At 43.0% G+C, this 26,503-nt stretch overlaps 1 protein-coding gene across 2 annotated transcripts; it reads right to left on the reverse strand.

Moving 5' to 3' along the window:
• On the reverse strand, positions 1-25,915 carry C1D (C1D nuclear receptor corepressor). 2 transcript variants are annotated; one of them, XM_067469672.1, is made up of 5 exons: positions 25,863-25,915; positions 16,298-16,441; positions 12,257-12,323; positions 10,201-10,256; positions 1-485 (listed from the first exon to the last, which is right to left on the reverse strand). In XM_067469672.1, exons 2-5 carry the CDS (start codon positions 16,433-16,435, stop codon positions 309-311), a joined length of 438 nt encoding a protein of 145 aa, XP_067325773.1. In that variant the 5' UTR covers positions 16,436-16,441; positions 25,863-25,915; the 3' UTR covers positions 1-308. The 2 variants fall into 2 exon arrangements, with proteins under 2 accessions (XP_067325773.1, XP_067325764.1); XM_067469663.1 differs by having other exon boundaries at positions 25,815-25,915.
• Positions 25,916-26,503: the final 588 nt, after the last annotated feature.

Here is a 26,503-nt window from a genome sequence, read left to right on the forward strand (position 1 = left end):
TTGGGGTAGCACATATATATATCTTCAATTTAATAAAAAGCCAAAAACATAAATGTGGATAGGGCACTGAGAGGACTCCTGCTTGGTGTTATTGCTCTTTGTTAAATAAATAACACTTTAATTTAAAAATAGCCTACTAGAAAGGCAGGTCAACACAATGCTAAACTTATTCAGACATATGAAGCCGTAGTCCAATAACAAAAAAGTCAACTTATTCCATCAAAATACATTTTGACTATAAAACGTATCAAAACACAATTAAAAGAGTTCCTTCTTTATACAGCAATTACGAAAAAAACAGCAAAACTCTAATGTGTTTTCTTCCTTTTGGCTGGAACAGGTGTTTTCTTTTCAGCCTTGCTTTGAGATTTGGGCTCGTACAATGCATTTCGTAGAAATCTTGAAGCAGCACCCTTATCCAGTTTGGCAGCTTTCTTCTTGTCTGCTATCTCTTTGACTCTGTTCATGTATGTTCTTATTCTTTCCTGAAAAATAAAGAAAAATTTGAAAATGCAAACGTTTTCTACCATGACACAAAATGATTCACGATTTTTTAAGTAGAACACAAGAGTTGGCATCTACATAAAAACTCCAACCATCACCCAAGTCAAAAAAGAAGCACCATTAAAGCCTTGGCAGACCGTGCAAAAAGAATCTGCGAACCCCACCTCCTCCAAGATGAATTGAACCACCTCAACTGGGCTCTACAGGGCAATGGATACTCCACCTCAGACATCAGAAGAGCTGCAAGACCAAGAACAAGCCACGAGAGTAAAGATGAAGATCCATCCAGAGGAAAAGTGTTCCTGCCATACATCAAGGGAACCACTGACTGCATAGGGAAGCTGATAAGGAAACACAACATACAAACAATCTACAAACCCACCAAGAAAATCCAACAAATGCTACGTTCAGCAAAGAGGGATCCTCTCGCTTCTGCAGGAGTCTACCGTATACCATGCAGCTGTGGACAAGTCTACATAGGGACCACCAAACGCAGCATTGCCCAAACACGAATCAAGGAACATGAAAGGCACTGCAGACTACTTCAACCAGAGAAGTCAGCCATAGCAGAGCACCTGATGAACCAGCCTGGACACAGCATATTATTTGAGAACACAGAAATGCTGGGCCACTCTCACAACCACCATGTCAGACTACACAGAAAAGCCATTGAAATCCACAAGCATGTGGACAATTTCAACAAAAAGGAGGAAACCATGAAAATGAACAAAATCTGGCTACCAGTATTAAAAAAACTCTAAAATTGCAGCAGCACAACAGAGAGGAAGCAGGCAGGGACATCTAATTACCTCTCAACAAAAGTTTGCTCCAGGCACAGTCAGCCCACAGTCAGTTGAAACATTCACACCTAGCTCCAGCAGACAAGAGTCCTTTGTCCCACCCTGGTCATGCCACAGATATATAAACCCTTTTTCCTAGTTCCAACAGACCTCACTACCTCTGAGGATGCTTGCCATAGATGCAGGTGAAACGTCAGGAGATAATGCCTCTAGACCATGGCCATACAGCCCGAAAAAAACCTACAACAACCCAGTGATTCCGGCCATGAAAACCTTCGACAATACAAATAAAAGGATGAGCAAAAGGCTTTGTTGGGGCTCATCCATACAGTACTAGATCATGGCTTAATGTTATTTGGGATCTGCAATGATGCAGGTAAAAAGAGATGATAGAAGTTGACAAACAAAATGAATTCTCCCAGCCTGAATGAGAAGTTTCATTGCACACATGACATATTAGTTCTTTCACGCTGTCCTAAGCACCAAAAAGAAATCAACAAGTAATGATTCATCTTCCATATGCAAGGTAAAAACAGTATACTATCCTTTGGAGAGAAATAACATCAATTTTCATCACATATTCCCAGGTGCTCATATTATCGTATCTATAAGAAACTAGAAAAACATCACTTTCCTTAGGGAGTTCACACGGTCATGCTGTTTGAGCTTTTCATCCCTCAATATATTTACTATGAGCGAGCATGACACACTTTTCATATCGACAGAAAAAAACGGATGTTGATTTCGTTCTGATAAGAGCTTGAATGAATCCAATTTTCCTTTTCAAAAGAATGTATCATAAAATCCAACTGTGAAATATGTACAGACAAGAGACTAAACTGCCAATTTACTGAACAATTAGTTTTGCTTATTATAATACTTTTTATTATTATTTTAGCACTGCTACATATGTGTATAATACATATAACATAAAATTCAGATCGACAACCACAGATCTGATCTGTATTTTTTGTATCCTCTAAGCTAAATCAAAGTCAGCAGAATTTCCAAGATATCCACTCTTATATACTATACTCGTGTATCTAAATGGATTATAAAGACAAACGGAAAAGATTTATTATAGGCAATAAATATGTCACTAATGCAGAATTACTGGACAGTACACATACAACTAGTGCCAAAAAAGCTTTTAGCTTTGTTGCCGAACTGGGTTTTTTACTGCTGAGAAAATGAATTAATGGAAGGATTGGAAAAGGGGAGGGAGATCTTTCCCGTCTTTGCTAGTAAATCAACCACACGATACTTTTAAAGTCATACAGGAGTAACAAAAGGTAGCCTCAGAGACACTAGTCCAACTATTTATAGGAAAACACGCTATACTGGAAGTTATAAATAATGATTAGACATGTAACATTTTTCCATTCCTTAAGTGAAAAGCTGTAGGCACAAAATCTGAGTCTTAGAAGAAAGGAGGATTGTTTTGGTTTAACGTGTGACCCTTTTAAGAATCACACTGAAAATGAAACCTACTTTCAGACAAACAAAGCAAAAATACATGGTGGAAATCCCAGTTTAGAAGCACATCACATGGGTTGCATCCCAGGGCAACTTTGCCTTTCTGGAAAGTGTTTCTGCTCATTAGAACTGTCCTGGAAAAGGTTTAGGTAGTCCGTCAGGACATGTGTCAATGGGTATATGCCGTAGATCAGTGTTTCTCAACCTTCCTAATGCCGCGACCCCTAAATTCAGTTCCTCAAGGTGTGGTGACCCTCAACCATAAAATTATTTTTGTTGCTACTTCATAACTGTAATTTTGCTACTGTTATGAATCATAATATAAATATCTGATACACAGTATGTATCTTCATTCACTGGACCAAATTTGGCACAAATACCCAATACACCCAAATTTGAATACTGGTGAGGTTGGGGGAGGGGATTGATTTTGACACTTGGGAGTTGTAGTTGCTGGGATATATGTTGTTGTTGTTCATTCGTTCAGTCGTCTCCGACTCTTCGTGACCTTATGGACCAGTCCACGCCAGAGCTCCCTGTCGGCCGTCACCACCCCCAGCTCCTTCAAGGTCAGTCCAGTCACTTCAAGGATGCCATCCATCCATCTTGCCCTTGGTCGGCCCCTCTTCCTTTTGCCTTCCACTTTCCCCAGCATAATTGTCTTCTCTAGGCTTTGCTGTCTCCTCATGATGTGGCCAAAGTACTTCAACTTTGTCTCTAGTATCCTTCCCTCCAGTGAGCAGCCGGGCTTTATTTCCTGGAGGATGGATATATAGTTCATCTATAATCAAAGATCATTCTGAACCCCCAGCAACGATGGAACTGAACCAAACCTGGCACACAGAACTCCCATTACCAATAGAAAATACTGGAAGGATTTGGTGGACATTGACCTTGAGTTTTGGAGTTGTAGTTCACTTACATCCAGAGAGTACCGTGGACTCAAACGATGATGGATCTGGACCAAACTTGGCACGAATACTCAATGTGCCGAAATCTGAACACTGGTGGAGCTTGGGGGAAATAGAACTCGACATTTCGGAGTTATAGTTGCTGGGATTTATAGTTCACGTACAATCAAAAAGCATTCTGACCCCACCAACGATAAAATTGGGCCAAACTTCCCACACAGAACCCCCATGACCAACAGAAAATACTGTGTTTTCTGATGGTCTTTGGCGACCCCTCTGGAACCCCCTGGCGACCCCCTTTGGGGTCCCGACCCCCTTTGGGGTCCCGACCCCCAGGTTGAGAAACACTGCCGTAGATAGAATATGTGTAAAATGGGAAAACCAGGCACTCCAACTTCTTTTGGTACTTTCATCTAAAACAGTGGTTCTCAACTTGCGAGTCCCCAGATGGTTTGGCCTTCAACTCCCAGAAATCCTAACAGCTGGTAAACTGGCTGGGATTTCTGGGAGTTGTAGGCCAAAACACCTGCAGACCCACAGGCTGAGAACCACTGCAACCTCAAAGAAGCTATTATTGGCCACATTCCCAGGAGAATACAAGTTGTCTGAATATGTTGAGGTATATTGTGTCTTTTAAATGTAACTCTTGTATTACCAATACGGGTGCCACTTAGAATGAAATGCTATGCTGAAACGTTTATGTTGAGGCTGTGATTGAGTGACCTTAAGATAAGCTCTCTGCTGCTGAGAAATTTTATGGAGTTAACCGTTTGGAGCAGCAGTTCCAAACTGACTTTCAGTTTTTTCCTGTGTGTCGCTCGCTGTAGATGGACATGTTTTAGATATGCTTAGTAAACTGAGTTTTCTTTGTAACCTGACATCTCCAGAGTCCACGATTTTACATAGCAATATTTTTTTTACATAGCAATATCATAGCAATATTTAGTTAACTACCACCATTACCACCCATAAGGGGTAATCGTATAATATCAACTAGCACTTCCTGGTAGTCATTGGTGCCATCTGTCATCATTGTAATAAGAACGATTTAGAGCACCTAGGCGCCTGCCACCTGCTGCTAGATTGCACCAGCACTTTCGCCCCTTCCCTGTCCCTCTGTGCCGCACTTTATATCGATAAGTAGAGCACTTTAGAACTAGCACTTTATTAATGTGCCTTTGAATTGTGTGTTGCTGCTAATTAATTTACGTTCATTCACGCTCACCGACGGACTGCTCCTGAAATCTATGCACTTTAAGAACTGGTCTATTGAAGCAGTCGGAATATCGACTACCACCCATATTGCTGCTACTCATGTGGTCCCCCGCCCCCCTTTGGGTACTGTTTATATTGCTCTGGTGTTGGGGAGGGGGCAGAAGAGGAGGTGGCCCGGAGCCTGTGATGGAGAGTGTGGTGGGGAGGGAGGGGGAGGGGGAGGGGGGATGCTGGCAAGAACCAATAAACATAACAACAAGTGTAGGAGAAAGTACTCTTACAGCTCATAACGGCGGCATGGAGGGGGGGAGGTGTTCCACTAGCCGAGGGGTCCCCATAGAGGTCGTGGTGGGAAGGAGGAGATGCGGGAGAAGGAGACCTCGAATTCGGCCTAATTCGGACCGCTTTTCCAAATTAACTATCCCCAATAGGTCTCCTAAGGTAATTTGGTGTAACCAGGTGAGCGGGCCCTCTGGCTTGAAGGTGGTGTTGTTGAACGCCAGGTCTGTCAACGGAAAAACAACTTGGATCCAGGACTTAATCCTGGAGGAGCGGGCAGATCTGGCGTGCATCACGGAGACCTGGTTGGATGAAGCGGGGGGCGTAAACCTCTCCCAGCTTTGTCCTCCAGGTTTCTCCGTGCAACACCAACCTAGAGCCGGAGGACGGGGAGGCGGTGTCGCAGTGGTCTATAGAGATTCCATCCATCTAACCAGGAGCCCCATCCCGCAGACCACAAATTTTGAATGCGTCCACCTGAGGGTGGGTGACCGGGACAGAATAGGGATTCTTGTGGTGTACCGTCCACCTCGCTGCACTACAGTCTCCCTACCTGAGCTAGCGGGGGTGGTCTCGAGCCTGGCGGTGGAGTCCCAACGGCTTCTGGTGCTGGGGGACTTCAACATCCACGCCGAGGCAACCCTCACAGGTGCGGCTCAGGACTTCATGTCCGCCATGGCAACCATGGGGCTGTCCCAACAAATAACTGGCCCCACCCACTGTGCTGGACACACATTGGACTTGGTTTTCTGCCAGGGATGGGAGCAGGGTGGCGGTGTGGAGGAGCTGTCCATCTCTCCGTTGCCGTGGTCCGACCACTTCCTGATTAGATTTAGGCTCACTGCGCCCCCTAACCTCCGCAAGGGTGGAGGACCCATTAAGATGGTCCGCCCCAGGAGGCTAATGGATCCGAGTGGATTCCTGACGGCTCTTGGGGAGTTTCCCGCCGCCGCGGTAGGTGATCATGTCGAGGCCTTGGTCGCTCTCTGGAATGGGGAGATGACCAGGGCTATTGACAAGATCGCTCCGGAACGTCCCCTCTCGAGTAACCGAGCTAAACCAGCCCCTTGGTTTACTGAGGAGCTGGCAGCGATGAAGCGAAAGAAGAGGGTTCTAGAGAGCGTGTGGCGCTCAGACCCAAGCGAGTCAAACCGAACACGGTTTGTGTCCTTTTTAAGGGCTTATGCCGCGGCAATAAAAGCCGCAAAGAAAACTTTCTTTGCGGCCACTATTGCGTCTGCAAAAAACCGTCCGGCGGAGTTGTTTCGGGTTGTCAGAGGTCTTTTAACTCCCCCAACTTCAGGTGGGAGCCCTGACAACTCGGCAGCACGCTGTGAAGCATTTGCTCGGTTCTTTGCAGACAAAGTCGCTTTGATCCGCTCTGGGCTGGACGCCGCATTAGATGCAGTCTCTGTGGATGTGACACAAGCACCTGCTTGTCCGATTTTGTTGGATTCTTTTCAGTTTGTGAAACCCGAGGATGTGGACAAGATACTTGGAGGAATGAGACCCACCACGTCCATCCTAGACCCCTGCCCATCCTGGCTTCTGAAAGAGGCCAGAGGGGGATTGGCCGAGTGGGTAACGGTGGTGGTTAATGCCTCCCTTCGGGAAGGCAAGATTCCAGCGAGCCTAAAACAGGCTGTTGTAAAGCCGCTGTTGAAGAAACCATCACTCGACCCCACTAAATTGGACAACTTTCGGCCTGTTTCCAATCTTCCCTTCTTGGGCAAAGTCATGGAAAGCGTGGTGGCCTCACAACTCCAGGTATTCTTGAGAGACACGGATATTCTGGATCCGGCACAGTCTGGTTTCAGACCGGGACATGGTACCGAGACGGTCTTGGTCGCCTTAGTGGATGATCTGCGCCGGGAGCTAGACAGGGGGAGTGTGTCCCTGTTGGTGCTCCTGGACCTCTCAGCGGCCTTCGATACCGTCGACCACGGTATTCTTCTGGGGCGCCTTGCAGAGATGGGTCTTGGGGGCACTGCTTTGCAGTGGCTCCGGTCATTTCTGGAGGGTCGTACTCAGAAGGTGTTGCTGGGGGACTCCTGTTCAGCGCCACAGCCGTTGATCTGTGGCGTTCCTCAGGGTTCCATCTTGTCCCCCTTGCTGTTTAACATCTACATGAAGCCGCTGGGTGAGATCATCCGGAGTTTCGGGGTGCGGTGTCACCTGTACGCAGATGATGTCCAGCTCTGTCACTCCTTCCCACCTGCTACTAAGGAGGCCGTCGAAGTCCTGAACCGGTGCCTGGCCGCTGTAATGGTCTGGATGAGGGCGAACAAACTGAAACTAAATCCAGACAAGACAGAGGTACTCCTGGTCAGTCGCAAGGCCGAACAGGGTATAGGGTTACAGCCTGTGCTGGACGGGGTCGCACTCCCCTTGAAGGCGCAGGTTCGCAGCTTGGGTGTGACCCTGGACTCATCGCTGAGCCTGGAGCCTCAGGTTTCAGCGGTGACCAGGGGAGCATTTGCACAGCTTAGGCTCGTGCGCCAGCTGCGCCCGTATCTTGGGAAGTCTGACTTGGCCACGGTGGTACACGCTTTGGTCACATCCCGCCTCGACTACCGCAACGCTCTCTACGTGGGGCTGCCCTTGAAGACGGCCCGGAAGCTTCAGCTAGTCCAACGCGCGGCAGCCATGTTGTTAACGGGAGCAGGACGCAGAGAGCATACAACGCCCCTGCTGTCCCAGCTCCACTGGCTGCCGATTCGCTACCGGGCCCAATTTAAGGTGCTGGTGTTATCCTACAAAGCCCTAAACGGTTCCGGCCCAAAATACCTTGCAGACCGCATCTCGGCCTATGAGCCCACGAGGGCCTTGAGATCATCCGGGGAGACCCTTCTCTCGGTCCCGCCTGCCTCACAGGCACGTCTGGCGGGGACGAGAGAGCGGGCCTTCTCGGTGGTGGCCCCCCGGCTGTGGAACACCCTCCCTGTTGAAGTTAGACAGGCGCCCTCCTTGATGGCCTTTCGTAGGGGCCTGAAAACATGGCTCTTCGAGCAGGCCTTCAACTGAGAGTATCTTGAACGACACTGGAATGGACTAGGATTATGAATTTTGGCTATGACCCCAGGACTTGACGAAGTGGATTTTTAGTATAAGTATATGTCATGTTGTATTGTCTGGTTTGTATTGTCTTGATTTATTGTACACTGTCCTTTTTGTTGCTGTTCACCGCCCCGAGTCGCCCTCGGGCTGAGAGGGGCGGTCAATAAATGCAATAAATAAATAAATAAATAAATAAATAATTACAGAGCTGTATCTGGTGTATCTAGCATTTGCTTCGGTCAAGTTGCGCCCTAGCTTGACACAAGTTGCAACCTTTTTGAGATTTGTCCTGCAATGCATCTATTTCCAGGGCTGAAATTCAGAACATATGTATTTCAAGAGACAGTGAAGCTGGGCAGTTTGTATGCGGCTCCAGCCATGTAGAGTCTACTATGGAAAATTTCAAAAACATTCACAAACTAAGTTACAATTCAGTTCTAGCTTGCTGACATATGGACATAGCTCAAGAGAACTATACAATATGCAGATTGGTATATTCTGGTATATATGAGGAGCAGAGGAATGTTTACTATCACTTTCCACCCGATTGGTGTGAGATATTCTGTGAAATGCAGATTTTACTCCAAACAGTAATTCACAACACATACTCATTTAGTCTCAATGACCAAATCTATTGAGAAAGGAATACTGCACATCCAATTTCTGCTGTACAACTCGTGCCTAGGTGACATACAATGTCCACATCAGACAATTACTTTTATGATCAAATCTACAATGAGTTTCTTTCTGGATCACCCCAGTACCCTTCCACACAGTCATGTAACCCAGAATAGGTAAAGATAAAGGTTTTCCCCAGACATTAAGTCCAGTTGTGTCCAACTCTGGGGTGTGGTGCTCATCTCCATTGCTAAGCCGAAGAGCCAGCGTTGTCCATAGACACCTCCAAGGTCATGTGGCTAGCATGACTGCATAGAGCACCGTTACCTTCCTACCGGAGCGGTACCTATTGATTTACTCACATTTGCATGTCTGAGAACTGCTATGTTGGCAGAAGCTGGGGCTGACAGCAGAAGCTCACACTGTTCCCCAGATTCGAACCTGCAACCTTTTTGGTCAACAAGCTTAGCAGCTCAGTGATTTAATCCACTACGCCACCGGGGGCTCCTAACCCAGAATAACCCACAATATCTGCTTTGAACTGGGTTACCTGAGTTCACACCACCATATATCCCAGTTCAGATAATGTGCGATTTTATTCAGCTGTCTGGAAGTGCCCACAAATTGAATGTAAAGGGGAAGAAATTGATGCTGAAATTTACACCAGCAGCAGACTCCACATGAAGCTGATCAAGATGTGATAGTTTCCTACTCATTGAAAAAATCCTTACTACACATGGAGTAAATGCCATATTTTTACACTGAAATGGAATGGAGGCATCATTTAATATGTTATTGTGTGCTTTCAAGTGTCTTTCAACTTATGGCAACCTAAAGTGGGATGTTCTTGCCACAATTTGTTCAGAGGGGGGTTGCCAATGCCTTCCTCGGTGGCTGAGAGAATGTGACTTGCCCTGGGCCTCCCAGTGGATTTCCATGACCGAGTAGGAATTCAAACTGTGGTCTCATAATTGTAGTTCCAACAGCCAACAACTGTTGGCTGTAGTTCAAACAGCCAACAACCTCACTACCTCTGAGGATGCTTGCCATAGATGCAGGCAAAACGTCAGGAGAGAATGCCTCTAGAACATAGCTCTATAGCCTGAAAAAACTGACAACAACCCAGTGATTCTGGCCACGAAAGCCTTCGACAATACAGTGTGACATAATAGTTTCCCTGCTGTTTCATTTGGAAGCATTTAACTACTTCATTTTTAGCAAGCAAAGACTGATGACCCCTCCCTGACAACAGAATCATATTTTTAGACTTGATTTAATACCGTCAAAGCACTTGTCTCGACAAGAGGAATTTTGCCCTGTATTTAAAATAAGACTCTTACCAATTCCTGTTTCACTGGGTGCTCCTTTGGATTAATTCCCTGCGTGGCCAGGTAGACTGCAAGATGAATATTTTTTTTTTTAATAGGACACTAGCAATACATTCCCAAGAACACACATGACAGGCAAGTTGACATGTCAAGACTGGAAAATTATTTGGCTAACTAAACCATACCAATTTCAATATAAAGTGATTAATACTTGAGTGAAGAGGATTCAGTGCTCTACAAGAGAAAAGCAGTAAGGGAGGGGAAACAAAGAACAAGAAAAGGAGTATGATCACCTATTAAGATATGCCAAATGCTTAAAGAGCAAAGCTCATCTTTATCTATATAAATAAAAAGGTAATGTTTGTTTGTGATACCATCAGAACTCAAAAACCACTGGAATTGGCACCAAATTTGGACACAATACACCTAACAACCCAATGTATGTTCTCCACTTAAAAAAACCACCAAAATACACTTCCCCCTCCCTCACCCCACCCCCCTTAGAAAGACGTTCAACTGTAAGCCTCAGGGAGGGAGGGGGAAGGAGTGCACGTGCATGGCCAGCAGCGAGTGCACATGCCCAGCAGGCTCCCATGGAGGCCCTCCCTTCAGGAGCTGGAGGAAAAGCCCACATCCCCGCAGGCTTGCTACCCTGTCACTATCTTCCAAGGAGTAAACTTGCAACTGAAGGAAAGGAGGGATGGGGGGCACATTAGGAGCTGAGGGGAAAGAACAAACAAAAAGAGGTAAACAACACTTTAGATTTACTTTGTGCCTTCACTCTGCAGCAATACTCTTCTTTTTTGGATTCTCCGTGCTCCAACATATCGGAGGAAGCAGCAGCAGAAAAAAGAGGCAGAGAGAGAGGATGGGAGGAGCGGCAGGAAGGGAGACGGACTCTCCTCTCTCTCTCTCTCCCTTTCTCTTCAGCATCCACCGGATTCCTGGCTATGGCTCTGCAGGCTTCCAGCCCCATCCTAACTTTAAGTTTGTGTCACATGGCTTGGGGAGGGGGGGCAGCTAAGGATTACCCTGTCCACCACTCTCCAGGGCCAGCAAGAGTGACCAAAAGCTTTATTTACTGCAGAGGAGGCTCCTGTTTGGAGAAGAAAAGGTGAGAGGCAGGAGCCTGAGATTGGGGGTTGAGGCCTGCAACAGGAGTAGTTTTGTGGGCAAAGATTCTTGGAATTGCTGGGTGCCTCTGAGCATGTGCAGAGTGATTCCTTGAGCTTTCCAAAGGTGATGGATTGCAACTCCTTTCTATATATATATAATACTTTATATATTACTATTATATATATATTGCTGTATAATACATATATATAAAATATTTTATTGTTATATATACTACTATATAATATAACGTTACTACTATATATTACTATATTACATAGACTCATAGAATAGACTTAGAAGGGACTCTACCATGGTATTGGGGGAGAACAGACAGGAAGGAAGGAGAGAAGAAAGGAGGGGAAAAGGGAAGGACTGAAGGAGGGAAAAGTGGAGGGGAGGAAGGAAAGAGAAAAGGAGGGAGGGAAAGAAGGAAGGAGAGAAGGAAAGAAAGAAGGAAGTACCAAAGGAAGGAAGAAGAAAAGTAAAAAGGAAAGAAAAAGGGAGGGAAATGCAGGAAAGAAGTAAAGAAGGAAGGAGAAAAGGAAATAAAAAGTGAAAGAAGGAAGAAAACAGGGAGGGAAGAAAGGAGACAAAGGAAGAAGTAGAGAAAGGGGGAGAAAAGGAAGAAAAAAGAGAAGGATGAAACCAAAGAGCGAAAGAAGGAATGAAAAAAAAGGGTAGAGAAGGACGAAAGGGGAAGAAAAAGGGGGGAAGGAATAGGTAGGTACCTCTCTTTCATAATAGTCCAGATATCTACCTCTACTTTGAAAATTCTTACTATAGGCCACAGCAACGCGTGGCAGGGCACAGCTAGTCATTTATAAAAGGAAAGAAAAATCCTTTTCAAAAACTAAATAAAATAGCTAACTAGTTGCAGCATCACATACTTAAATACACAGAAAGATAAGGGGATACTCATTGTTGCTACGAATGCCTGACTTGGCATACTTACCCCAAAACATTGAATTCAATGTGTAAGCAGAAACTAAATCTAATTTTGCTTGTTCAAGAGGATCCAGCTAAATCCAGAAAGATAAAATCAACATCATGTGAATTTTATTACTTTCAACCAAAACATAACAGCAGCATACAGCAATATTTTATATCACAGAGAAATGGTAGAAGGGATTGAAGCTGAGGGTTGGATTATGGCAGCGTTTCTCAACCTGGGGGTCAGGACCCCTGGAGGGGTTGCGAGGGGGTGTCAGAGGGGTCGCCAAAGACACAGTATTTTCTGTTAGTCATGGGGGTTCTGTGTGGGAAGTTTGGCCAAATTCTAACCTTGGTGGGGTTCAGAATGCTCTTTGATTGTAGGTGAACTATAAATCACAGTAACTACAACTCCCAATGTCAAGGTCTATTTTCCCCAAACTCCAGCAGAGTTCACATTTGGGCATATTGATTTTCATGTCAAATTTGGTCCAGATTCATTATTGTTTGAATCCACAGTGCTCTCGGGATGTAGGTGAACTACAACTCCAAAACTCAGTCAGTGCCCATCATACCCTTCCAGTATTTTCTGTTGGTAATGGGAATTCTGTGTGCCGAGTTTGGTTCAATTCCATCATTGGTGGAGTTTGGAATGCTCTTTGATTGTAGGTGAACTATAAATCCCAGCAACTACAACTCCCAAATGACAAAATCAATCCCCCACCCAACGCTACCAGTGTTCAAATTTGGGTGTATCGGTTCAATTCCATCATTGGTGGCGTTTGGAATGTTCTTTGATTGTAGGAGAACTATAATTCCCAGCAACTACAACTCCCAAATGACAAAATCAATCCCCCACCCAACGCTACTAGTGTTCAAATTTGGGTGTATCGGTTCAATTCCATCATTGGTGGTGTTTGGAATGGTCTTTGATTGTAGGTGAACTATAAATCCCAGCAACTACAACTCCCAAATGACAAAATCAATCCCCCACCCAACGCTACTAGTGTTCAAATTTGGGTGTATCGGTTCAATTCCATCATTGGTGGTGTTTGGAATGCTCTTTGATTGTAGGTGAACTATAAATCCCAGCAACTACAACTCCCAAATGACAAAATCAATCCCCCACCCAACGCTACCAGTGTTCAAATTTGGGTGTATCGGTTCAATTCCATCATTGGTGGCATTTGGAATGGTCTTTGGTTGTAGGTGAACTATAAATCCCAGCAGCTACAACTCCCAAATGACAAAATCCCCCACCCAACGCCACCAGTGTTCAAATTTGGGTGTATTGGGTATTTTTGCCAAATTTGGTCCAGTGAATAAAAATACATCCTGCATTTCAGATATTTACATTATGCTTCATAACAGGAGCAAAATTACAGTTGTGATGTTGTCATGAAAATAATTTGCTGGTTGGGGGTCACCGCAACATGAGGAACTGTGTTAAGGGGTCGCGGCATTAGGAAGGTTGAGAACCACTGGTTTATGGCAAAGGTTAGATTTAAACAGGGCTTCTCAGCTTCTAGCCATGAGGCCATGTGTGCCAGCTAATATATACAGATACTGGCAGTAATCCAAGGAGGCAGTGCCACATACCAGCCGGGTTTCTTAAGAGGCAACTATGAAAGCTCATGGAGTAGCTTCTCTTTACGAGTCTGCATGGGTTCTGGATTACTGCCACCTCTTATTTTATGTACAATGCATTCAAGAATACTGTGGTTATATAGCAAAAGGAAGGGGGAAAATTGGCTGTCAAATCCAATCCATCATTTTGCTCCTATAGGATTTCCTGGAAACTCGGATTACATGAATGTGCAGTTTACAAGATTGAACATGGATCCTGTCAAAGGGCTGAGCTGTCAAGATGGTTGTGTTCATAATTTATTCACAGTTGGAAGGCTTCAGGGGAAGGGTGAAATTCCCTGATCTACGAGGCTTTTTATTTAGCTCCAAAGAAATTACAAAATGTATTTTAAATGTTGAAATATACATGTACAAATACCTCAGGCAATACCTTGTGCTGTTGCTAGGTGTTGAAAGGGGAAACAAAAAGATTCTTTATATATTATTTGTTTTTTATACACCTGGAAGGGATACCATATAACAAGATTTTGCATTTTAGGACTGATTTGTTCTAGAAATAGAGATGAAGAAAACAAATCTACTTCGGGGGATGTGGCTAGATCCTGAATATGAAAGAATACGGGAATAATAACACTGTTCAACGGAGAAAAAGTTGCGGGCCTGAAAATAGTTGTTCTTTTATGATTTTGGGGTGCTGAAAATGAAAATGACATTTAAAAATGTATATTGGCTCTAGTTTTTATGATATAAGCAATCACGTGATCACGTATGGTTGAAAAAATGCATGTTGCAACTTACACTATGGAAGATACTAGAATACTCTAGAAAGTTTGATGACGCAGTATTAGTGCCGTGTGCAAAAGCCAGAAAGCCCTATATAAGGCCAGACTTTTGAACGGTGAGGGTCAGTCAGTTGAAGACTGAGACAGTATCGTTAAACATCGTTTTATATTGTTCTTTTTACTGTAGTTATGCCTCACACGTGTGTAAATAAAGCACTATGGAAAAAAGATACCAAGGCAAATGGACTCCGTCAATGCTGTCAGACTATTGCTGGAGCATTGTAAGAGACAATCCTTTCCTTGAATACAAAAGAAAAGTCAAGAGAAGCAAACAGGATATAAACTAAAGTCACAATTAAAGCGACATTTAAACTATCAGACTTTTCAACTGCATTAGGCCTACTAATATAGTTTCTTGCTGCACAAACATAAACAATAGACTAATTAAATAAATATTTCTCATGTATAAACTATGGCAATATAATTTGACTAAAATTTAGTAAATATTCACGGTTTATATACATGCAGTAAGGTTAGGCGCATTATCATAATATTAACGAATTACCTATTGTGGAGAAAATTGAAATAGCTGTTGCATAAAAACCAGAGCCAATTAACACATTTAATTATTATATTTGAATTCAATTTAATTTGTTAAATTTATTAAGAAATGGCACATTTCTTTTCTGCAACTGAGAAAAACTGAAAATTTGTAGAACAGTGTAATAATAATAATAATAATAAACCTTTATTTATACCCCGCTAACATCTCCCGAAGGACTCGGTGCAGCTTACAAGAGGCCGAGGCCCAACACATCAATAAAACAACAGCATAACAAATACAACAATAAATAAAACTCATAAAACAAGCAATAAACATTAAAACAATAGCAATAAACATTACACAATAACACCACGACACATTTAAAACTAAGGCCAAATGTAATTATTAAAAATGAAAAATGCTGGACATGACAGATGAAATAGATAGGTTTTTGGAGGTAGGTGCGATGTGCAATCTTAAATCTCTAGTAAAGTGCATTTGGGACATGATGCTAGGAGTTTCCTATTCTGGGACGGCACACTGAAACAACCACGTTTTCAAGCTCTTCCTAAAGACTGCCAATGTTTGGGCTTGTCTGATGTCCTTGGGGAGAGAGTTCCAGAGTTGGGGGGCTACCACGGAGAAGGCCCTGTCCCTCGTCCCCACCAAACGCGCTTGCGACGCAGGTGGGATCGTGAGTAGGGCCTCTCCAGATTAACGGAGGGATCGTGTGGGTTCATATACGGAGATGCGGTCACGCAGGTAGGTGGGTCCCAAACCGTTTAGGGCTTTGTAGGTAAGCACCTGCACCTTGAATTGGGACCAAAAAATGAACGGCAGCCAGTGGAGCTCCTTAAACAGGAGGGTTGACCTCCCCCTTTAAGGAGCACCAGTTAACAACCTGGCCGCCGCCCGTTGGACCAGTTGGAATTTCCGGGCCATTTTCAAGGGCAGCCCCATGTAGAGCACATTACAGTAGTCCAATCTGGTGGTGACTAAAGCATGGACCACCCTGGGAACCCTTAACATTTGGATTTTATGTTCTTCTTCAAGCATGCATAAATTGTCTTTCCAAACCAAGTCCACTAACATAGCAAACCACTGATGACTTAAGCAGGCAAACACTATTGTGCCTTTATCATCTTCTTACCTTCTGGAGAAGTTCACTTCTGGACACAGACATCATGGTCTTCAGCATATCATCTACAGAACTGACAGACTTCTCAAAAGCCAAGAGATAATCTTGAATCTCTGTTGGGTATTCTTCTGCTAGGGCCATCTCCGACATGATGTTCTACACATGAGAATAAATTATACTTTTCACAACAGGTTTGTTGTCACAGTCGTTAAAAGCCGCTAGCTACAGGAAAAGCTGCTGATCGGAGGGTCAACAGTTTGAAGCCGTGAGTCGGGATGAGCTCCCGACTGTCAGTCCTAGCTTCTGCCCACCTAGCAGTTCAAAAGCATGCAATGCAAGTAGATCAATAGGTACCGCCTCGGTGGGAAGGTAAAAGGGTGCCCCATACAGACATGTAGGCAAAAAGATCAGAGATGTCTATGGACAGCAGGTGCTTCAGTATGAAAAATGAAACAATAGCACCTCCCCATGACCGGAAGTTGAACAGCGCCTCCAGACACCAGAAATGGAAAAAGGGGAAAGTCTTTACCTTATCTGTGTATTGTATGTCATTTATTTTGCATAAAATGGCACTGAATGTTTGCCTTATATGTGTACTATAATCCGCTTTGAGTCCCTCCAGGGGGATAAAGCAGAATATATATAAAAGTGTATTATTCCATGGTTAACCAGGTATTCAAACCCTTTGTTGTTCATTCGTTCAGTCGTCTCCGACTCTTCGTGGCCTCATGGACCAGTCCACGCCAGAGCTCCCTGTCGGCCGTCACCACCCCCAGCTCCTTCAAGGTCAGTCCAGTCACTTCAAGGATGCCATCCATCCATCTTGCCCTTGGTCGGCCCCTCTCCCTTTTTCCTTCCACTTTCCCCAGCATCATTGTCTTCTCTAGGCTTTGCTGTCTCCTCATGATGTGGCCAAAGTACTTCAACTTTGTCTCTAGTATCCTTCCCTCCAGTGAGCAGTCGGGCTTTATTTCCTGGAGGATGGACTGGTTGGATCTACGGGCCCACACGTCCATAATTCAAACCCTAGTCTCCAGTTATAATCCAACACTCAAACCATTATACTATACTTGTTCTCTTTCACTATAGGTCAGTGTTTCTCAACCTGGGGGTCAGGACTCCTGTGGGAGTCACGAGGGGGTGTCAGAGGGGTCAACAAATATAATCAGAAAACACAGTATTTTCTGTTGGTCATTGGAGTTCTGTGTGGAAAGTTTGGCCCAATTATATGGTTGTTGGGGTTCAGAACGTTCATTGATTGTAGGTGAACTATAAATCCCAGCAACTACAACCCCCAAATGTCAAGTCTATTTTAGCCCAACTCCACCAGTGTTCACATTTGGGCATATTGCGTATTCGTGCCAAGTTTGGTCCAGATCCATCATTGTTTGAGCCCACAGTGCTCTCTGGATGTAGGAGCACTACAACTTCAAAACTCAAGGTCAATGCCCACCAGACCCTGTCAATATTTTCTGTTGGTCATGGGAGTTCTGTGTGCCAAGTTTGGTTCGATTCCATCATTGGTGGAGTTCAGAGTGCTCTTTGATTGAAGGTGGACTATAAATCCTAGCAACTACAACTCCCAAATGACTAAATCAACCCTCCCCCCCCAACCCAATCAGTATTCCAATTTTGGCATATGGGGTATTTGTGCCAAATTTGGTCCAGTGAATAAAAATACATCCTGCATATCAGGTATTTACATTATGAGTGATAACTGTAGCAAAATGACAGTTATGAAGTAACAATGAAAATAATGTTATGGTTGGGGGTCACCACAACATGAGGAATTGTATTAAGGGGTCGCGGCATTAGGAAGGTTGAGAAACACTGCTATAGGTACTAATGCATATGTATAAAACAGCAAGGCATAAATCCTACTATTTAACCCAACTAGAGTAGAGCCATTGATGTAATATATATAAATTCCATTAAATCAGGGGAATTTACATATTTATTTATTAATCATTTCCCACATTTCTAATTCAATGTTACAAGATAATACAAATATAAACAAATATAACAACAGTTTAAAACAGTAAATAGAACATAAAGTTAAAAACCCATTAAAAACATTGTCAGATGTTGACTTACCACCTACCAAGTGAATCAGTGGGTCTACTCTAATAGGGACTATAAATAACATTCAGATCCAAATTTGTGAAAAGGCTATTAATGAAATCACTTCCATTAAACATATGAACTGTGATATCAAGCAAACGGTTTGACTTTTGTAAAAACGGGCAGCTTTCAAAGTATAGAACAGATTGTCATAGTCTACCTCAAACACTACTTTGGCAGCGAAGCTGTCGCTTTGATATATAGTGATAAATTGGTAATGTTTCGATGTCAAAATAGAGAATATCAATGAACAGGGACTTTGGGGCGATGGATAAAAATACAAGAGATCTAATTTTTGATGGATTGAAAATTAATCTAAAAACAATTCAGCGTACAGGTAATTGCTTGGCATGTACCTAACATCTAATGAAATCTACATATTTGAATATGCATTAAGGTTATATTACACAATAATGTACTTCTACTGAAAATAATTATAATTAAATAGAATCTTCTACACTAGTGATTTAAACCGTGATTTAAATAATTAAAACTGAGTCCCTTAGAGTAGCAATTTAAATCAATTTTATTTAAATCAAATCATCCAAATGGATATAGTACCTATTTACATAGCACCTAAAGAAAACATAGGCCCAGGTTTTAAATTCTACTAAAAAGGAAACTAAACAACTAAAATAATATCTACAGCATTATTCCATGGTGGCAGCTCTATCCAGGGATTATTCAAATTTAATGAAGTTTTCTTCGGCCACTTCTACACTGCCATATAATCCAGATTATCAAAGCAGATATTTTTTTGGTCGAGTCAGGAGCAACTTGAGAAACTGCAAGTTGCTTCTGGTATGAGAAAATTGGCCATCTGCAAGGACGTTGCCCAGGGGACGCCTGGATGATTTTTGATGTTTTTATCATCCTTGTGGGAAGCTTCTCTCATCTCCCCGCATGAGGATCTGGAGCTGATAGAGGGAGCTCATCCGCCTCTCCCTGGATTCGAACCTGTGACCTGTCAGTCTTCAGTCCTGCCAGCACAGGGGTTTAACCCACTGCGCCACCAGGGGCTCATCAAAGCAGATAATCCACAATATCTGCTTTGAACTGGGTTATATGAGTCTACACTGCCATATAATCCAGTTCAAAGCAGATAATCTGGATTTTATAAGGCAGTGTAGAAGTTTATACTACCATATAATCCAGTGCAAAATGATCTTGACAGATTAGAGAGATGGGCCAAAACTAACAAAATGAAGTTCAACAGTGACAAATGCAAGATACTCCACTTAGGCAGAAAAAACGAAATGCAAAGATACAGAATGCGGGACAATGCCTGGCTTGAGAGCAGTACGTATGAAAAAGATCTTGGAGTCCTCGTGGACAACAAGTTAAACATGAGCCAACAATGTGATGTGGCGACAAAAAAAGCCAATGGGATTTTGGCCTGCATCAATAGGAGCATAGTGTCTAGATCTAGGGAAGTCATGCTACCCCTCTATTCTGCTTTGGTTAGACCACACCTGGAATATTGTGTCCAATTCTGGGCACCACAATTCAAGAGAGATATTGACAAGCTGGAATGTGTCCAGAGGAGGGCGACTAAAATGATCAAGAGTCTGGAGAACAAGCCCCATGAGGAGCGGCTTAAGGAGCTGGGCATGTTTAGCCTGAAGAAGAGAAGTCTGAGAGGAGATATGATAGCCATGTATAAATATGTGAGAGGAAGGCACAGGGAGGAGGGAGCAAGCTTGTTTTCTGCTTCCTTGGAGACTAGGACGTGGAACAATGGCTTCAAACTACAAGAGAGGAGATTTCATTTGAACATGAAGAAGAACTTCCTGACTGTGAGAGCCGTTCAGCAGTGGAACTCTCTGCCCCGGAGTGTGGCGGAGGCTCCTTCTTTGGAAGCTTTTAAACAGAGGCTGGATGGCCATCTGTCAGGGGTGCTTTGAATGCAATATTCCTGCTTCTTGGCAGGGGGTTGGACTGGATGGCCCATGAGGTCTCTTCCAACTCTTTGATTCTATGATTCTAAAGCAGATAATCTGGATTTTATGTGGCAGTGTATTAAATTTGTTATGTTGAAACTTTAACCTTCACAAATGAGCTTTGATCAAATAAGATCACTACCTGTTTCTATTAAACATTTGATTACAAAATCCACGTACAAATATATAGTTTATACGTAGCTATGGAACAGATGCTGCCAAGGGAAAAAGAAGGCCACATGGAATATTCCATAAACCTGCAGGCAATCCTAGATTCCTCATTTATTCATTTAATCCCCAAAGCCAATAACTACAAAAAGGTACTTCTTGTAACAAGCAGAAGCTTGATTTTCTTTTCCTGGCTTGGTTTTTTTAAATCACAACATACTGCCAAAACTGAATGACTGTATAAACCCATCCCCAAAGTATTTCCATTTTCTCATGAGACAGTGTCAAACAAGGAGGAGAAAATGGAGAGCCACCAGAAATATATAATGTGGATAAGTACACTATTTGATCCAGATGTTATTTAGTAACTAGTCAAGACAAGATGGAAGTAGTCTTGGTGGGTTAAGAACAGAAATGCATTGCATGAATAATCTAAGAGGCTGAATCTTAAGTTTTTACTTAGAAGAATTACTGATTGGAAGCAATTGCTTCTGAATTATATTTTTCCAATTGAAAGGGGGGTAACATATTGATTCCAGGATTATGCTTCAGCCTTCTACTCAACAAGTATGTTTACGACCCTTTCCACAGATATTGCATGGAATTTAAGGGATTGGTACAGTGTCTTGTTTCCAAGGAGATACTATATTTTTAGGTTCAGAAAAACAATAGAATCTTATTCCAAAAAAGACTGTGTGCTTCAAGCCACTTGTAGACTACTGAAAGTCCAGCAATGTTCCCGTTATTGCCGCTAGCAGTCACCAGTCTTTGGAAATATATTTATGGCTATGGAACAATGAACACTACATAACAATATGACAGCAAATGTGGTGTCTTGGTTGAGAAAAGTTGGAAATGTTAATAATAATAATAACAACTAATAACAGCAACCCAGTGATTCTGGCCATGAAAGCTTTCAACAATGACTACTATCTAAATAAATAAAAATGTAATGTTCGTTTGTGGGATTAACAGAACTCAAAAACCACAGGACGAATTGACACGAAATTTGGATACAAGACACCTAACAACCCATTGTATGTCCTTCACTCAAAAAAAATGATTTTGTCATTTGGGAGTTGTAGTTGCTGGGATTTATAGTTCACCTACAATCAAAGAGCATTCTGAACCTCACCAATGACGGAATTGAACCAAACTTGGCACACAGTTCTCCCATGGCCAACAGAAAATACTGGAAGGGTTTGGTGGGCAGTGTCCTTTGGTTTTGGAGTTCTAGTTCACCTACATCCAGAGATCACTGTGGACTCAAACAATGATGGATCTGGACCAAACTCTATACTCAATATGCCCAAATGTGAACACTGGTGGAGTTTGGGGAAAATAGAATCTTGACATTTGGGAGTTGTAGTTGCTGGGATTTATAATTCACCTACAATCACAGAGCATTCTGAACCCCACCAACGAAAGAATTGGGCCAAACCTTCCACACAGAACCCCCATGTGGGCCACAGCAACACATGGCAGGAGACGGCTAGTTGTTAATAACTTAATAATAACTGAAATAAAGAAAACACATTTTCAGTTTTGAGCACTAGTTTGTACTTGGTAGTAGCAGGCTCTTGTGTCAAAGCATACATAATTGTTAAATTAGGATTTTATAAAATAGCCCTGCTTACTTGTTATTTAGCTTTTTATTGTAATTATTTGCAAGGGATTATATTTTCTTTTAATCCATCCTGCAAGCTGTCCTGGGTCCAATTTTAGGAAAACGGCAAATGTTACACAAGTAAGCTTCTGTTGAAGTTTGTGTAATGTGACATCATTATCAACATGATGGTCATCTGTCGGGGGGTGCTTTGATTGTGTGTTCCTGCATGGCAGGGGGTTATGGTGGGTGGCCTCTGCGGTCTCTTCCAACTCTATGACTCTATGATTTTCTCATCATCATCGTCTATTCCGCTTTTCACCCATGGAACCCAAAACAGTGTAGAGGACTGTCTTCCTCCACACTGATCATAAAGTTGAGCATGCCATATACAGTACAACGAATGTGGGCTCACCAAACAAGTGGTATGACTTGCAGGGGTTTCTTCCCAGCTTCTGTTCAACACTTTAACCACTACACCACACTATTCCCTGTAAATTTTATTTATATAGCTTTTTCCCTTTCAAGGTTGTCCTCTAAACTAGTTTTTCCAGGGGATTAGCTATCCTTGAAAATGACTCCAGACCTCTCTACATCTAGTTTCCTTTTATTTCAGTGAATTACCATTATGTCTGTCAATTATCAGACAGGTAATGTCTCATCAACTTCTAGAATACCAAGAAATACAAAAGCAAGGTCAGAATGAGTATATTTCTCAATCCACCAAAACTCAACGTAAAAATTATACTGTCGTGCAACTGTGCAGAACATTATAGCATGCAATTCAGAAATGTATGGCATCACATCTGTGTAAAACAGATCAATACAATAGACTTTGCAAAAATCTTATCTTGTGGGAAGCCTTGGGGAGAGGTGGTAAGAATTAAAATGTGTTGTTCTTGTTATTGTGGGGTCCAACATCTGATACATTTTCATATAGTTTAAAGAGGAGCCTTGGGAGATGGAACTGAAGGTGACTGACATGAACTGTACATACCCAGTTAGCAACCTCAGATCACTGTGTATGGTATCCCATGTCTCAAAGACCTTCCTTTGAAACCTTTTCTAGCAATCGTCTGATAGTAAAAACCAGCTAAAACCAGCAAAATTTAGACAATTCCTTTCTCCTACTATAATTTCCAGATTCCCAGAACCATATGGTCACTTCTATCTACACTGGGTATGTTCATTTGAGCATTTTAGTCCAATATATTCAGGACAAACAAACAAACCTCTTTTGGGTAAACAGAAATCTTTTCTGCTATCCTGAATCCAACTCCACAGCCAAATGGGATCTCCACTTTGAGATAAAGACTTAATGCCAGGGAGGGTAAAAGGGAGCACAGCTGTTTCCAAGCCTTCTCTGTTGACTTTCTAGAAGAGATACCATGGCCCCTTCCACATAGCTGAATAAAATCCCAAGTTATCTGCTTTGATATCTGCTCTTTTAACTGCGATGATAATGTTTTAATGTGTATGGTGCTGACATTTTAATCGTATAATGAAGTGGCATTGTGTTGTTATTGTATATTTTTTGTATGTTAACACATGTTGTGAACCGGTCCAAATCCCTCTTTGAAGGTGAGAGAGTCAGTATATAAAATCTCCAAATAAATAAATAAATAAATTTGAACTGGGATATATGACTATATGGACTCAAGATAATTCAGTTCAAAGCAGATATTGTGGGATTTTCTGCCTTGATATTTTGGGTTATATGGCTGTGTGAAAGGGCCCCTAGTAAGTTGTTATCATAATAGAACACTGGATGAGATGGCCTGATCGAGCATCTTTTTAAAATTATTATTTTTAATCCTGGGGAAAAAACAAAGAGCTGAGCTTTCCCTTCGTTCTTGCAAAATACACTACAGTCCCTTCCACACAGCTAAATAAAACCCCACATTTTCTGCTTTGAACTGGTATATACGGCAGTGTCGATTCAGGTAACCCAGTTGAAGGAAAATATTGTAGGATTTTTTGCCTTCATATTCTGGGTTATATGGCTGTGTGGAAGGGCCCTACATCTTGATAAAGGGTTTCTAGGAGGCATTAGATGGACCATATGGGGAGAGGGGGTTCAAGCTCCCTCCCCCAAGACTAAGCAAGCGAGTGCTGACACCCCCACATGATCTTGCAAAATTGGACCACTGAAGCTCCAATGCAGTTGGCTTGCTTTGAGTTTTTCGGGCTGTATGGCCATGTTTCAGCAGCATTTTCTGCCGTTTCACCTCCATCTGTGGCTGGCACGCTCAGAGATTTGTTCAGAGGTCTGTTGGAAATTAGGCAAGTGGAGTGTGTATATATCTGTGGACTGTCTGGGAGTGGGGAGAAATAACTCTTTTCTGTTTGAAGCAAGTGTGAATGTTGCAATTGGCAAGCTTGATTAGCATTAAGTAGCCTTGCAACTGTAAAGTCAATCAGGCTAGTTCTTTCATTCAGCATAGCTGTGATGAGAAAATGGAATGAATTGTGGGCAAATCTGCTAAAATATCAATGTCTTTCTCCTTGTTATTAAAGGTTACTTATTTTATTTTATTCTTCTTCCTCTGAACATACATTCATTCTCTAGTGGAGATATACTCCCTGCAGGGTCTTCCTGCCATCTATCCTCTGCTCCCTTTCCTAGGATTAAGGCCCCTTCTACACTGCCATTGTCTGCCTTGATATTTTGAGTTATATGGCTGTATGGAAGAACCTTGAATCCACACTGCCACATCATGAGAAGGAAAGCTTAGAGAAGACAGTTATGCTGGGGAAAGTGGAAGGAAAAAGGAAGAGGGGCCAACCAAGGGCCTGAAGAAGAGAAGGCTGAGAGGAGATATGATAGCCATGTATAAATATGTGAGAGGAAGCCACAGGGAGGAGGGAGCAAGCTTGTTTTCTGTTTCCTTGGAGACTAGGACGCGGAACAATGGCTTCAAACTACAAGAGAGGAGATTCCATCTGAACATTAGGAAGAACTTCCTGACTGTGAGAGCCGTTCAGCATTGGAACTCTCTGCCTCAGAGTGTGGTGGAGGCTCCTTCTTTGGAGGCTTTTAAGCAGAGGCTGGATGGCCATCTGTCAGGGGTGATTTGAATGCAATATTCCTGCTTCTTGGCAGGGGGTTGGACTGGATGGCCCATGAGGTCTCTTCCAAGTCTTTAATTCTATGATTCTATGATTCTAAGATGGTTGGATGATATCCTTGAAGTGACTGGACTGATCTTGAAGGAGCTGGGGGAAGTGACGACTGACAGGGAGCTCTGGCGTGGACTGGTCCATGAGGTCACAAAGAGTCGGAAGTGACTGAATGAATGAACAACAACATGGAAGAACCTTGAATCCACACTGCCATATAATTCAGTTTAATTTGGATTTTATACATCCATGTGGAAGGTCATATAATCCAGATTAATAAAGAAGATACTCCAGTTCAAAGCAATGTAGATTATCTGAGTCTACACTGTCTTTTAATCCAGTTCAAAGTAGATAATCTGGATTTTGTATGGCAGCATAGTTACAATGAAACCATGGAGGGGATTGCGTTTCTGTTTTGTTTTTATATTTAAAAGTGGCTCATTCAGAATAGATGGACGATCATTCAGCAATAATAACCCGCCTGCCTTGCTGGGCGGTGTCGCTGAAGAGCTGGGACCCCAACAAGGCTTTCTCCCCCCAGAGACCCATCCAAAAGAGAGAAGCATCAACTAACCTGCGCCCTCTCTCTTCCTTCCTTCCTTTCTGCCCAGAGGCTTCCTACCTTCCTTCCGGTGGCGTGGAGGAGAGCGAACGTGAGGGGGCGTGGCTAACGTAAGGGGCGTGGCCAGAATGACGTACGCGGAGGCGCTTCCTTCCTCGCAGGGCCTCAGCAGACAGGAAGGCCTATTGTTGTCCATTCCTTTCCCTTGGCGCTTTCTCCACCGTGTCTGAGGGGTTTGGGTTCAAGGGAAGGCCTTCAAATGGGAGAAAGGGTTCCAATCCTATCTATAACCAAGCCTATGGTTCTCTTCAAGAATGGCCATCAGACTGGAAAAAATCAACTTATATCCCCAAAACTAACAAAACGAAGTTCAACAGTGACAAATGCAAGATACTCCACTTTGGCAGGAAAAAACGAAATGCAAAGATACAGAATGGGGGACAATGCCTGGCTTGGGAGCAGTACGTGTGAAAAAGCCAATGGGATTTTGGCCTGCATCAATAGAAGCATAGTGTCTACATCTAGGGAAGTAATGCTACCCCTCTATTCCGCTTTGGTTAGACCACACCTGGAATATTGTGTCCAATTCTGGACACCACAATTCAAGAGAGATATTGACAAGCTGGAATGTGTCCAGAGGAGGGCGACTAAAATGATCAAGGGTCTGGAGAACAAGCCCTATGAGGAGCGGCTTAAGGAGC

This window comes from Anolis sagrei, chromosome 1, assembly GCF_037176765.1.
Source record: "Anolis sagrei isolate rAnoSag1 chromosome 1, rAnoSag1.mat, whole genome shotgun sequence".
In the NCBI taxonomy this organism is placed as follows: domain Eukaryota; kingdom Metazoa; phylum Chordata; class Lepidosauria; order Squamata; family Dactyloidae; genus Anolis; species Anolis sagrei.

Coding starts and splice junctions, on each gene's coding strand:
- C1D (XM_067469672.1), bottom strand. CDS start 16,435: ATGTCGGAGATGGCCCTAGCAGAAGAATACCCAACAGAGATTCAAGAT. Junction 10,257..12,256: donor ATTGAATTCAATGTTTTGGG/GTAAGTATGCCA, acceptor TTCATCTTGCAG/TCTACCTGGCCACGCAGGGA. Junction 486..10,200: donor ACCCAGTGAAACAGGAATTG/GTAAGAGTCTTA, acceptor TTTATTTTTCAG/GAAAGAATAAGAACATACAT.